At 48.4% G+C, this 15,837-nt stretch overlaps 1 protein-coding gene across 2 annotated transcripts in view; it reads left to right on the plus strand.

Annotated features, from left to right (window-relative positions):
* The window catches only part of LOC134993818 (beta-arrestin-1), a 206,567-nt gene that overhangs the window by 100,632 nt on the left and 90,098 nt on the right, over nt 1-15,837 (plus strand). For both annotated transcript variants that reach the window (XM_063950905.1, XM_063950906.1), the window contains exon 2: nt 6,467-6,497. In XM_063950905.1, the coding sequence (XP_063806975.1) occupies nt 6,467-6,497 (31 nt within the window). The remainder of the gene's footprint in view (nt 1-6,466; nt 6,498-15,837) is intronic.

The raw sequence follows: 15,837 nt of genomic DNA on the forward strand, positions 1-15,837 counted from the left end.
GAGAGTGCGCAAGCATGGTTACAGCCAATCACAATACAGTATTAATATACAGTCTCCGCCACCATCACTCACTGCAGCAATACAAACCCTAAAACAGGCATCTTTAAATGTTTAGTGAAATAATAAATAGTAGTGCCACCAACACCCTGTCGGCTACGCCAAAATGTCTAGAGGCAGTTTCTGACAAAACACGTTTATCATGCCCATGTGACAGTGATTTCTCCACAGAACCTCAATTAATAAAACATTTCACTATAAGAATTGCAGCCGCTCTAAGTGATTTGTACAGGCAGTTTCTTGATGGCTGTCATTTCAGCAGCACAAAGACCAGCTCGATGCAGAACTTTAATATCTATTGAGGTTGCCGAGATCTATCCATCTCAGATAAAGAAAAGAACAAGATACAGAAAAGTTACATGGCTGAAAATTCCTCTCAGCCCTTCTCTTTCAATGCAGTTTGGCCAATTATTGTATCGACTGCAAATACAATTTGTGGGAAACATCTGCTGAATGGAGAACATATTGATTTCTCTGAGGACTGCGCAGAGCACTAGGCAAGACCAAAGGGATTTAATGATGGTCTTTCATTCAACGCTCACATTGTCAGGATGACACCAAGTACTGGTCACATTCTATGATAGCCCAGGGACTTATTCAGTGACATAGCAATAGCCGCTATTACCCAGGGTGCAGCTATTACCGGCCTTTGTACGCAGTGGTACTGCAAATATAAGCTAGTGCCACAGCCGATGCTATTTGTACAGAGATGACCACCAACTGTGTCTTTAATGCACCTTTTATGCACAAAGATGCACCATCGTTCACACATTGGTTGCGTGCAGGAAATCTGTTTCATGGGTGTATCATGGGAGGGTAACAGGCATGTAGCTATACTGTCATGCTATTCTGTGCCGTGTGTATGGTGAAGGGAAGCATGTTTGATAACGTATAGAAAACAGATGTAATATCCACTACACATTTATCTCACGCATTACTAGCATTATTCTCCTATACTGTATTCATGTGTGTCAACATATTTTCACGGCTCAGTATAGAGAGCGTAATTCAGATACCTTATTTCCAAACACTGCGGAGCTTACACTCTAATTTCCTGGCACAGATGCAGAAGCACATCAGCACCAAATCAGAGGTCATCTAACCCGCCAGGATAGTTTTTGGAATGTAAAAGGAAACTGGGGCTCCTGGAGAATGTGATGGAAGAACATGTAGGACTGATTCACAGTTGCACGCAATCCGTACGCGACTTTTTGCGACTGAAACAAAAAGCCCCAATACTGGAAAATCATTTATCTATAGTGTCTGGGGTCAGTGATATGGGCAGTCCAGAGGTTTGATGAAATAATTTGTGTTGTAGCTTTGCACAGTGGGAATGGGGGGAGAGGAATAGGACACAACGGCACACCTGTATGTTATACCTCTACTATCCGCACACCCAACCAGCAGCAACCTACGCACCTCAGACAGCTGCCTCAGATGGTTCCGCCTCCTACATGTTGATTCATACAGAGTATATCATATACCACACACATGTCAGTTCTTCCATATATGCCTTCGGTCCTTATAACCTCTGTAGAGCGGCTACAAAAATTATTTTGTGCAGTTTCAGAGTAGCTCAAAACCTACTCAGCGCTTGCGATCACTTCAGACTATTCAGTTCCGGATTTGACGTCACAAACCCGCCCAGCCACGCCTGCGTTTTTCCTGGCACACCTGCGTTTTTCCGCACACTCCCTGAAAAATGTCATTTGCCACCCAGAAACGCCCACTTCATATCAATCACTCTGCGGCAAGCAGAGCGACTGAAATGCATCGCTAGACCCTGTGCAAAACTACATTGTTCGTTGTGCCCGTACATCGCACATGCGCAATGCGCCGCATACGCATGCGCAGAACTGCTGTTTTTTTGCCTGAACGCTGCGCTGGGAACAAATGCAGCTAGTGATCAACTCGGAATAACCCCCTATGTTCTGTGTAGGATCCGGACTGAAAGTCGACAGTAACTAGGTCGACAATGTCTAGGTCGACCACTATTGGTCGACAGTAACTAGGTCGACAGGGTGTCTAGGTTGACAGGGTCTTTAGGTCGACATGTTCTAGGTCGACAGGTCAAAAGGTCGACATTAATTTTTAACAATTTTTTTCTTTTTTTTAACCTTTTCATACTTAACGATCCACGTGGACTACGATTGGAAAGGTAATCTGTGCCGAGCGAAGCGAAGGCACCATGTCCGAAGCATGGCGAGCGAAGCGAGCCATGCGAGGGGACGCAGTGCACTAATTGGGGTTCCCGGTCACTCTACGAAGAAAGCGACACCAAAATAACATTAAAAACTCATGTCGACATTTTGACCTGTTGACCTAGAACATGTCGACCTAAAGACCCTGTCGACCAAGACACCCTGTCGACCTAGTTACTGTCAACCAATAGTGGTCGACCTAGACATTGTCGACCTAGTTACTGTCGACTTTCAATACCACACCCGTTCTGTGTTGCTGATGTATGTAAATCTGCACTGAGTCCTGTCGGAGAAAAGCGCTATATAAATAAAAGTATTATTATTATCTATTTATTAAGAGCGTAAGGATTTTCATGAGTGACTTATTTCTCTGATGCCGTTGTCTGAGCAGGGAATATCATATACCAAATTACAGGTCTTGGTCTGTAGATTTGCAATAATATATTGGTGCTGCAATTAGTTGCTTCATTTCGGGGGGGGGGGGGGGGGGGGTATTGTAGAAGGGACACAATACCCCCCCATACTCCGTCACTCTGGGCTGCTCCAGGCCCTCCCCGCGCTGTAAAGATGTTTTGATCTGTTCACCCACTGCTGGAACTGTCTCACCCAAAGCGGACGAAGGCAGGGTCCCCCAGCAGCACAGAGTATATCAGGAGATGAGTGATGTGTCAGTGAGGACAGGTCTGCATGTGACAGGGGCAGTGACACGATGTGAGGAGGGGAATGGAGGCAGCAGGAAGCCACAGACAGAGAGTTATATAGTGGGAGGAGCAGGGTCCCCAGCAGCACAGAGTATATCAGGAGATGAGGGATGTGTCAGTGAGGACAGGGCTGCATGTGACAGGGGCAGTGACATGATGTGAGGAGGGGAATGGAGGCAGCAGGAAGCCACAGACTGAGACTTATATAATGGGAAGAGCAGGGTCCCCAATAGCACAGAGTATATCAGGAGAGGAGTGATGTGTCAGTGAGGACAGGGCTGCATGTGACAGGGGCAGTGACATGATGTGAGGAGGGGAATGGAGGCAGCAGGAAGCCACAGACTGAGAGTTATATAGTGGGAGGAGCAGGATCCCCAGCAGCACAGAGTATATCAGGAGATGAGTGATGTGTCAGTGAGGACAGGGCTGCATGTGACAGGGGCAGTGACATGATGTGAGGAGGGGAATGGAGGCAGCAGGAAGCCACAGACTGAGAGTTATATAGTGGGAGGAGCAGGGTCCCCAGCAGCACAGAGTATATCAGGAGATGAGTGATGTGTCAGTGAGGACAGGGCTGCATGTGACAGGGGCAGTGACATGATGTGAGGAGGGGAATGGAGGCAGCAGGAAGCCACAGACTGAGAGTTATATTATAGTGGGAGGAGCAGGGTCCTCAGCAGCACAGAGTATATCAGGAGATGAGTGATGTGTCAGTGAGGACAGGGCTGCATGTGACAGGGGCAGTGACATGATGTGAGGAGGCGAATGGAGGCAGCAGGAAGCCACAGACTGAGAGTTATATTATAGTGGGAGGAGCAGGGTCCTCAGCAGCACAGAGTATATCAGGAGATGAGTGATGTGTCAGTGAGGACAGGGCTGCATGTGACAGGGGCAGTGACATGATGTGAGGAGGGGAATGGAGGTAGCAGGAAGCCACAGACTGAGAGTTATATAGTGGGAGGAGCAGGGTCCCCAGCAGCACAGAGTATATCAGGAGATGAGTGATGTGTCAGTGAGGACAGGGCTGCATGTGACAGGGGCAGTGACATGATGTGAGGAGGGGAATGGAAGCAGCAGGAGGCCACATACTGAGAGTTATATAGTGGAAGGAGCAGGGTCCCCAGCAGCACAGAGCATATCAGGAGATGAGTGATGTGTCAGTGAGGACAGGGCTGCATGTGACAGGAGCAGTGACATGATGTGAGGAGGGGAATGGAGGCAGCAGGAAGCCACAGACTGAGAGTTATATAGTGTGAGGAGCAGGGTCCCCAGCAGCACAGAGTATATCAGGAGATGAGTGATGTGTCAGTGAGGACAGGGCTGCATGTGACAGGGGCAGTGACATGATGTGAGGAGGGGAATAGAGGCAGCAGGAAGCCACAGACTGAGAGTTATATAGTGGGAGGAGCAGGGTCCCCAATAGCACAGAGTATATCAGGAGAGGAGTGATGTGTCAGTGAGGACAAGGCTGCATGTGACAGGGGCAGTGACATGATGTGAGGAGGGGAATGGAGGCAGCAGGAAGCCACAGACTGAGAGTTATATTATAGTGGGAGGAGCAGGGTCCTCAGCAGCACAGAGTATATCAGGAGATGAGGGATGTGTCAGTGAGGACAGGGCTGCATGTGACAAGAGCAGTGACATGATGTGAGGAGAGGAATGGAGGCAGCAGGAAGCCACAGACTGAGAGTTATATTATAGTGGGAGGAGCAGTGTCCCCAGCAGCACAGAGTATATCAGGAGATGAGTGATGTGTCAGTGAGGACAGGGATGCATGTGACAGGGGCAGTGACATGATGTGAGGAGGGGAATGGGAGCAGCAGGAAGTCACAGACTGAGAGTTATATAGTGGGAGGAACAGGGTCCCCAGCAGAACAGAGTATATCAGTAGATGAGTGATGTGTCAGTGAGGTCAGGGCTGCATGTGACAGGGGGCAGTGACATGATGTGAGGAGGGGAATGGAGGCAGCAGGTAGTCACAGACTGATAGGTATATAGTGGGAGCAGCAGGGTCCCCAGCAGCACAGAATATATCAGGAGATGAGTGATGTGTCAGCGAGGACAGGGCTGCATGTGACAGGAGCAGTGACATGATGTGAAGAGGGGAATGGAGGCAGCAGGAAGCCACAGACTGATAGGTATATAGTGGGAGCAGCAGGGTATCCAGCAGCACAGAGTATATCAGGAGATGAGTGATATGTCAGTGAGGACAGGGCTGCATGTGACAGGGGCAGTGACATGATGTGAGGAGGGGAATGGAGGCAGCAGGAAGCCACAGACTGAGAGTTATATAGTGGGAGGAGCAGGGTCTCTGAGCAGCACAGAGTATATCAGGAGATGAGTGATGTGTCAGTGAGGACAGGGCTGCATGTGACAGGGGCAGTGACATGATGTGAGGAGGGGAATGGAGGCAGCAGGAAGCCACAGACTGAGAGTTATATAGTAGGAGTAGCAGGGTCCCCAATAGCACAGAGTATATCAGGAGAGGAGTGATGTGTCAGTGAGGACAGGGCTGCATGTGGCAGGGGCAGTGACATGATGTGAGGAGGGGAATGGAGGCAGCAGGAAGCCACAGACTGAGAGTTATATAGTGGAAGGAGCATGGTCCCCAGCAGCAGAGAGTATATCAGGAGATGAGTGATGTGTCAGTGAGGACAGGGCTGCATGTGACAGGGGCAGTGACATGATGCGTGGAGGGGAATGGAGGCAGCAGGAAGCCACAGACTGAGAGTTATATAGTGGGAGGAGCAGGGTCTCTGAGCAGCACAGAGTATATCAGGAGATGAGTGATGTGTCAGTGAGGACAGGGCTGCATGTGACAGGGGCAGTGACATGATGTGAGGAGGGGAATGGAGGCAGCAGGAAGCCACAGACTGAGAGTTATATAGTAGGAGTAGCAGGGTCCCCAATAGCACAGAGTATATCAGGAGAGGAGTGATGTGTCAGTGAGGACAGGGCTGCATGTGGCAGGGGCAAATCGGTATAGACCATAAAAAAAAAGTACTGTAACTGCGAAAAAGGTACAGTTGGAGGGTATGGGTTTTTTTTAACACAGAAGGAGTGTATATACAAGTTGAAGAAGAGACTGTATACAGCTATCTGTATACTGTGCATGATATTTTATAGACAATGTTGCAGGTTGGAATTTTGACATTTTAAAACACTTGTCTGACAATTTCAGAAACATTGCACAATGTTGTTATCCCCTTTCTCTCCAAGGGGCCTAATTCATGTTTGCGCTCAATGCCAACGTTCATGCAACTGGGCATTTATTGGCAGACTGTGTACACATCGTGAATGCACTGCGTACGCACCAAGGTGCCTTTTTTGCGATGCCGCTTGCAGTGAGAATTTAATAGCAGAGTGCTTGACAGGAAGGGTCCATTTGGGGGAGGTAACGGGGAAAGACTAGCAAGTCCGTAGCCTGAAAATTCGCAGCTGCGCAGATTTACATGTACTTGTACTAAGTTGTAATGTTTATTTTTCTTCTCTTTTCTTTGTCTGCAGAGTATTTAAGAAAGCAAGTCCAAACGGGAAGGTGAGTAGTGATACAGTGCATCTCATTACACGTTCACGCTGTCTGTGGCAGGTTCTGTAACTGTGCTGTAATTCCGGATATAACGGCAATGAAGAGTAAGGAATCTGTGTGATGGCATCACACACCGTATGGAAGCGTGCAGTTACACTACAGGCATCCTCTAATCCCTTATCTGTGAATGCTAGGAGTAACTCTTTGCTGCCTGGCATCTGTGCAGTAGTTACACCGCATGTTCCAGAGCTGTTTGTATTTGCTCTTTGCATATTTATTTAGCACTTATGTAACACTCCTATTTTTTCACTAATATTACTCTTTTGAGTATTTTATTAACACCCTTATTTTTGTAGCACTTTCTAACCCATAGCCTCTGCTTCTTTCTTAACACATATTAACACTTTAGTATTTCAATGGTGTGCTGCCCTGGGGTGGTCGGGCCTGAGCCAAATTTGTGGGGTCCAAGCCCTGGACCTATGCTTAGGTAGGGACCTCCAGTAATAGAGCAGCCGTGAAGTGGCCTGGAGGCTTATCATATCTTTTGCAAAACATATGTAACGAAGAGCTCTAAATTTCCTATTATTACATAGTATATAGTTCTTCTTACTAACAGTCAGCAGAGTGCGTGGGAAAAATCCCTTTTGTATTTCTTGAGAAAGGTTAATTAATCAGAGAAATGGGCTTTTGACATCATATAGGAAAACATGTAGAAAGTAAAGCATTTTATTGTTGTGCTATTCCTCCATTGGCGACTTTCACAACGAATTCAGCCCATGCAATATACCCTGAGTCTTATTTCTTCCCATCATAGATATGCTGAGCATATGGCATATTGGCCCTCATTCCGAGTTGTTTGCTCGCTAGCTGCTTTTAGCAGCCGTGCAAACGCTAAGCCGCCGCCCTCTGGCAGTGTATCTTAGCTTAGCAGAAGTACGAACGAAAGGATCGCAGCGCTGCTTCAAAAAAAGATTGTGCAGTTTCTGAGCAGCTCGAGACCTACTCCTAGCTTGCGATCACTTCAGACTGTTTAGTTCCTGTTTTGACGTCACGAACACGCCCTGCGTTCGGCCAGCCACGCCTACGTTTCCCCAGGCATGCCTGCGTTTGTATCTGATACGCCTGCGTTTTTACACACACTCCCCGAAAACGGTCAGTTACCACCCAGAAACACCCACTTCCTGTCAATCACTCTGCGGCCAGCAGTGCAATTGAAAGGCGTCGCTAGACCTTGTGTGAAACTACATCGGCTGTTGTGAAAGTACGTAGCGCGTTTAGCTAATCGCTGCGCTGCGAACAAAAACAGCTAGCGAACAACTCGGAATGACCCCCATTATTTCCATGACTGGCTTACTGACTTTCACTGGCCAACATGACCAAGGCCCAGGGTACCTGAAGCAGATTCTGATTCCTTACAGCCCCACTCGATTACTGCGATCTATAGATAAAGGACTATTAGCAGCACCTAGAATCTCCTGTCATTCATCCGGGGGTCGAGCTTTCAGCTTTGCGGCTTTGACTATATGGAACTCTTTTCCCCGCACAGTGTTATTGGTGGAAATGTGATATACAGTATATATAACATAATTATTATTATTATTACTCATGAACACGACTCAAGCCTGTATTCAGTATTCTATGCACTAGGCCTTATAGACGCCGTATATAAATACTACACACTGTCATGCGCTATATATACATTGTATAACATGTTGCAATGGGCACGTGTGGTGGTTTTTCAGCTTCCTGTTCTGCATCTGTAACATGTTTTTTTTTTGTTTACATCTCAGTTAAATCTTTTGAGTGTTCCTTTGTAACCCAAATCTTCTTTGCACGGATGCGAAAAAGTGCAGCAAACTCTCCGGTGGGGACAGAGATGTTTTCCGAGTGCTGACAGTGGTTGCCATGGAAACTTTAGTTGAAGACAAAATGTTTTAGCACTAAAAAGCTTTAAGGAAAGAATAGCAAGTTCAAGGGGGTCAAGACACTTGTATGTGTCTGACTGGGTTAGCCGGAGAGCGCGGGAAAATACACAGAGGCAGCGTCGGGGTGACAGCGCAGAGAGGAATCTATCTACCTTGTTACACAAGACACAGGGCGAAATTTTCCTGTAGTTGGGGTGCACTGATGAAGTGAGGAGACATTGCCCACGGCAACCAATCAGCTCCTAACTGCCATTTTTTTAGATCATAGGGAGAGCGATGGGGTGGAGAGAGATACAGTACCAGCCAATCAGCTCCTAACTGTCATGTTTTAAACACAGCCTGTAGCATGACAGTTAGGAGCTGATTGACTGGCACTGTAACTCTCCACTCTATCTCTCTCCAAGGCTTGGTACATCTGCCCCTCACTCTGTAACATGACAGTGAGGAGCTGATTGGTCGGTACGTTATGTCGCTCCACTTTATCTCTCTCCAAGACTTGACAAATCTACCCCACAATACGGAATTATTATTCCTTTGGTATGAAGCTTTATCCTAACCCCAGCCGGCGCTAATCCCACAAACACAGCTGTAACCCTTCACCAAGGAATTGTGGGTAGAGGATATGCAAATGATCACCTTTCACTTGGAAGATCTCTAATTGAATGCTGCAGCCGCTGCAATTTTTAATTGCTTTTTATCTGACCACATCCGAATGAATAAAATATCAGCTGTTCCTGACAGGACCTCGGCCTGCGTAGCGGCTGGGAGAACCGAGCTCCGGCGTTCACTTGTCGGGTGAAGAGCAAAACGATGATTGATTGTGAAATCTGCTCTTAGCCGTCAGGTTATCTGACATAGTTACGCTGCGAGTGAGCTGCAGAAAATATCAGGACGGCAGTTGAACGGCAACGCTAAGGCCGTGGCCTAATCAGGCGATACTCGGGGGCTATTCGCTTTCCTTTTTACTAATGCAATCAGTTTTTATTGGGTGATAAAGGACAAAAATACAGATTGGAGAGTGTATAGGTGAAGAGAGCGCAGCAGGTGGATGAGGTATACAGTGTGAGGTACAAACACAACACACACTACACGGGCTGGGTATGAAATGCCGGCTGTCGGGATGCAACTGAAATCCTGACAAGGGACGATAAGTAGTCTAACCCTCCTCCTACCCTATCCCTCCCTTTTAGGTGCCTAACCCTTACTCCCAGAGCCGGCCTTAGGCATAGGCAAACTAGGCAAATGCAGAGGGCATTTGGTATGTTTAGGGGCACCAGCAGCTTCTGCTGATTAAAATGATATGCGGCATGCCTATATTCTGTGTGTGACTGCGGCTGTATCTGCATACGAAATACTACATTACAGTGTATTCCTGGAAATCACTGTAATGTAGCATTTCGTATGCAGATACAGCCGCAGTCGCACACAGAATATAGGCATGCCACATATCATTTTAATCAGCAGAAGCTGCTTGTGCATCCTAGCCACATATTAATGCAAATAAGATGCATTTTCAGAAACAAAAGGCGCCCGACGTTAGCAGAGCAGCCAGATGACTCATGCCAGGCATCTCCTGCAGAACTAGTGGCGGTGCTAGGGGGCACCAGCTGAATCTTGCCTAGGGCATCATATTGGTTAAGGCCAGCTCTGCTTACTCCCCTGGGTAGAGCCTAAACCTAACCCCCCACCCCCCCCACCCGGTGGTGCCTAACCCTAACCCCCCAGGCACACTAAACCTAACCCTCCCCCCCGCACCCTAATCCTAAATCCCCCAGGGGTTGCCTATACCTAACCCCCTACATCCCCGGCGTAGTGCTTACTCGGTCTGCTGTCTCGACGATCGGGATCCTAGCGGTCGGTATTCCGGTGTCGGTGTCCTGTCCCATTTCCAGTGTCGGCATTCCATTGTGTGTCTGGATTACGGCGCCTTGTGTGTCGCCTTTCGACCGTCGGTATAGTAACTGCATCCCCTTTACACAGGACATCACAGGGAATGTTCACCAGTAATGATGCCCGGTGTCATTTTTTATACTCGCATTTATCATAACAACACCTATGTATAAACCCTCAGGAAACATTCGGTGAACTCTAAACCGCTCCTATAGAGCACCACAATTAAAACTAGGGGGGAAGGAGAGGTACCAAATCTTGGAGAGGTACTGTAAAGTGGAGAGAGATAAAGTACCAAGCAATCAGCTCCTGCCATTTTTGAAACTTGGGAGATGTACTAAGCAGTGATAAAAGTGGAGAAGTGAGCCAGTGGAGAAGTTGCCCATGGCAACCAATCAGCATTGACGTAACATTTCAAATTTGCATACTATAAAAGCAAAGAGAGCAGCTGATTGGTTGCCATGGGCAACTTCTGGCTCACTTCTCCACTTTTATCACTGCTTAGTCATGTCCCCCACAGTCTATAAAATGACAATCACAGTAGACGCTAATCCGCTGGCACTTTATCTCTCTCCACTTTACCTCTCTCCAAGACTATATACATCTCCACCAGTGTCCCGTATCCAGGATGTAATGCATGCCAACTCTTCCTGAAATAGTGGAGAGCAGGGCCGTAACTACGTGTGTGCCAAGTGGGCTTGGCACACAGCGCAGTTGCCCTGAGGGCGCACGGCCAGCGGCATGTAATGAGTCAAATTGACTCATTACATGCCGCCTCTGAAGTCTGCGCCGTGCGCCGCCGCCGCGCTGTGAAGGAGAGAGCAGCGCCGGGCAGGTGAGAAGGAGGAGGAGGGAGGGGGACTGGAGCCGCAGCAGCGCTATGTCATTGGTAGTAAGCGCCGCTGCAGCATCCCCCTCTCCTTCCGTATAGGCTGCCCGGCGCTGCTGTAGATGCTGGGATGCGGTTCCTCCATCCCAGCATCCACAGCAGCGCCGGGCAGCCAATACGGAAGGAGAGGGGGATGCTGCAGCGGCGCTTACTACCAATGACATAGCGCTGCTGCGGCTCCAGTCCCCCTCCCTCCTCCTCCTTCTCACCTGCCTGCACCGAGGGAGCTGCACGAGGAGCCTGTCAGCAGGGAGATGGTAAGTATCTCTCTCTCTCTCTCTCAGGGGGGCACCGTCTGCCATAATGTGTAAAAAGGGGGCCTGGCTGCCGCAATGTGTAAAAAGGGGGACTGGCTGCCGCAATGTGTAAAAAGGGGGCCTGGCTGCCGCAATGTGTAAAAAGGGGGACTGGCTGCTGCAATGTGTAAAAAGGGAGCCTGGCTGCCGCAATGTGTAAAAAGGGGGCCTGGCTGCCGCAATGTGTAAAAAGGGGGCCTGGCTGCCGCAATGTGTAAAAAGGGGGCCTGGCTGCCGCAATGTGTAAAAAGGGGGACTGGCTGCCGCAATGTGTAAAAAGGGGGCCTGGCTGCCGCAATGTGTAAAAAGGGGGCCTGGCTGCCGCAATGTGTAAAAAGGGGGACTGGCTGCCGCAATGTGTAAAAAGGGGGACTGGCTGCCGTAATGTGTAAAAAGGGGGACTGGCTGCCGCAATGTGTATAAAGGGGGACACCGTCTGCCGTAATGTGTAAAAACGGGGATGCTGTCTGCTGTAATGTGTAAAAAGGGGACGCTGTCTGCCGTAATGTTAAAAAAGGGGACGCTGTCTGCTGTAATGTGTAAAAAAGGGGACGCTGTCTGCCGCAATGTGTAAAAAGGGGGACTGGCTGCCGCAATGTGTAAAAAGGGGGACTGGCTGCCGCAGTGTGTTAAAAGGGAGACTGTCTGCTGTAATGTGTAAAAAGGGGGACGCTGTCTGCTGTAATGTGTAAAAGGGGTTCTACCTGGTGTAGTGGCGCTACTGTGCAGCGTAATTTGAATAATGTAGACTACTGTGCACCGTAGTATGAATTGCTATTATTTTGTGGCCACGCCCCTTCCCCATGAAGCCACGCCCCTATATATTTTTCGCGCGCACTGCCCCTATCTTACATGGGGGGGGGGGGGGGGCGCTAATGTCGTTTCTTGCACACAGCGCTAAAATGCCTAGTTACGGCACTGGTGGAGAGCTACCCGACTAATTGTCTCCTGTGACAATTGTACACGGTAAACCTAAGCTAATTAAATATACCCCATAGGGCATCACAGACGGTGCACTGAAGTGCACTCCACCTGTCCACGTGCAATACAGTGCCTGGCCTGGATGCTTGACCTCGCTCTAATCCCAGAAGCCTCTGTGGCCTTACTGCATATCTGCAATGTAACTTCTCCTGTGTCATCTGCTTTTAATAAAATGCTTTGGACGACTGATATCTGTTCTGTAATTATCCTGCAAGTGATGAAACGCCTTCACATGTGCTGCAGTATACTGGAGGTGACCTGGTGCCAGATAAGGGCTCCCGGCTGTGAGATGAGGACACGCTGTTATCCTGAGGAAAGATTCGAGAGGAAGTGCTCCACAAATAACCCCCAGGGCGGCAAAAGCTGTCAAAGTGAAGTTGTTTCAGGTATATAGAAAGCGCAGAGATAGAAGTGACCCGTACGTGGTGGGAGCAGCCATTTTGTGAGAGGAAATAAGCTACAGCGAATCCACACACTATCATCTCGCCCAACCCCCCGGGTTCAGGCAGGACTGTCCGGTGTGTGGGGACCGTCCTGTGGGTCAATACACCCCTCTAATGGACGCCACAATAATGCCGCAAATGGGGCCTGATGGACGCATTATCGGTCGCAGCAGAACTGCCAAGTTATGCTAATGATGCAGGAGCCATGTTTTGTACAGAGACACCAACCGGCGGCTTCTCATGTGCACCGCTCAGAAGATGCAGCATCGGAAACATTGGCCTCACCATTGGACCCTATGGTTACTATGGTTACTAAGAATGTCCATCACAACTGAGACGCTGGGCCAGAAGCATTGCGTGCGAAGGCGCAGTCGCTGAATGTGACACGCCCCCAATGTGGTCGCGACATCCCTGTGCATTAGTCGCCACTCCCCATTACCTCCCCCAATCGCTCGCTGGCCGTTAATTAAAGTATGTCTAGATCCACACGGCAACCCATCGCGGCACATGTGCATCGGCCATTTGTGAAGAAAACTCTCTGAATCAGGCCCATGGGACTAAATAGGGAGTTTCTAGAGGAGGAGATCCGGGGCTGAGAGTAGGAAAGCAATGTGCATGACTGCGCACTCTACTAGTGTTCGAGCCACCACAAAATGGCGGCATACGCACAGCATCCCAAGTCCCAAATGATAGCACTTGGGAGGTATTCACCATGAACTAGTGACATCATTATAAAATGCTCCGAAGTGATGACATCAGCACTCGCTGATCATGAGCGATGACATCAGAACTCACGGCTTATATACCATCCAGCGGGTGGAAACATTCTGTGCATTACTTATATTGCATCTTGACGTGAGCAGATCACTTTCATGTTTTATGTAATTATCCGGCAGATCTGCCATTACACAGATTGCATGTGAATCAGAACCAGGACCAGCGACGGCCTCTACAGAACGCGGAGTGTTACCTGAGGAATATTCCCAAGTAGATGCCTCGGATCCTCAGTGTTATACTGTCCTATAAGGGACTAGCTGTCATTATTTTGTGAGCACATGTCTGGCCAGTCCATTTAAGATGCGGCCCCACACTACAGTCTTGGGAAACCCCATAAAATCAATCTTTGCAAAATAGGAGTCATATGGCTAGATGAATCATCGCTTGGAAAGTGATAAAATGGAGAGTGAAAAAGTATCAGCCAATCACCTCCTAGCTGCCATGTCACAGACAGTGTTTGAAAAATGTCAGTTAGGAGCCGATTGGCTGCTACTTTTTAACTCTCCATTTTATCACTTTCCAAGCAATGATGCATCCGGTCGTTTATCTGCAATGTGAGAACCTTCGTCGTTTAGTGGCTGAACAAATAATAGGTGCAGTTACCCAGTAGTCGGCCAACTACTTCGAATGAGTGTCTGTAGACAGTAAGAGTCGGATCATTTCATTGGCTGTTTTTGTAATCGCTGCTAATATTGGGCCTAATTCAGACTGGATCGCTGCAGCGGCAGCGATAGCAGTCTGATGCCCTTTGTGGAGTGCCCTTTGCTAGAACACCATTGGTGGGGCACGCAATGGGGTTGGGCCGTGGCGGCTGCGTGATGTCACACACAGCCGCTGCGACCTGGGTTACGGTGGGTAGGGAGCTACTAGGTGGGTGCAAAAGCATTGCTGCAGAGCAATGCTTTTGCACCCGTGCGGGAGGGGGAAGGGGGGAGGTAGGGCCTGACATGCAGGGTGGACTAGCCCTGTGCTGGGCGTCCCCCCCCCCCCACCGCATGTCAGAGTAACTGATTGCAGATGTGCTAAATTTAGCACAGCTACGATCATATCTGATTACCCCCATTGATTGGTGACTTTTTTTTCCCATTGATTGATTATAGAGAGCATGTAGATACTAAAGGAACATTATGGAAATGCTGAGTAAACAGGAAAGTCTTGAGTCTACTTTTGAAGGATTCTATAGTTGGGGCCTCTCACACTGTGCGGGGAAGTGAGTTCCATAGAGTCGGAGCCGCATGACTGAAAGCTCGACCCCCAGATGAATTACGGGAGATTCTAGGTACTGCTAAAAATCCTTCATCTACAGATCGCAGTAATGGAGTGGGGCAGTATGGGGTCAGAAGCTGCTTCAGGTACCTTGGGCCCTGGTCATGTAATGCTTTGAAACTCAGTAAGTCAATCTTGAAGATGATTCTCCATCTTACAGGCAGCCAGTGAAGGAAGTAGAGGATGGGTGTTATGTGGCTAGAACGGGGCTGGTTGGGTAACAGCCTGGCAGCTGTGTTTTGTACCAGCTGTAAGTGGTGCAGTTCTTTTGCTGGAAGACCAAGATAGAGGGCATTACAGTAGTCTAATCGAGATGATAGAAATGCATGGATGACTTTTGGCAGATCATCAGAGGGAATTAAGTGCTTGATTCTGGCTATGTTCCTCAGGTGTAAGAATGATTGTGGCTGATATCTGATGTTTAAGTGTCAGATGCCACCATCCAGGACAACGGCAATATTCTGTACATGATCAGTGGTTTGTAATTCTCTACCTCAAAGTGTAAGTCCAGTTGGTTGGCTATGCTGCAGTCTTGTCCTTTGATGTTGAGGTCCTATCATAAGGACGTCTGTGTTATCAGGATGCAGTCTCGGCCAACTGGCACTCATCCACTTAAGTACATTCATGGACTGGCTGAGTACTAAGGGACTAATAGGGTCAGGATGCCACCAACACCGCTATATGTTATATGCACAAAAATTAGTGTAAAAAAAGATATGTTTTTTCATTATTTTTTTTGTGTTGAAGCTAAAAAAAAGAGCAAATAACAATTATAAGACAGTGCACCAGGGAAGGGCTTTGCACCGGCAGTTGCGTATAGCCTCAGATGAGCATCTGTCAAAAGACTCTGTGCTTACTTGTGAATAAGCCCCTCTGTGCGGA

Source organism: Pseudophryne corroboree, chromosome 2 (genome assembly GCF_028390025.1).
Source record: "Pseudophryne corroboree isolate aPseCor3 chromosome 2, aPseCor3.hap2, whole genome shotgun sequence".
NCBI lineage: Eukaryota > Metazoa > Chordata > Amphibia > Anura > Myobatrachidae > Pseudophryne > Pseudophryne corroboree.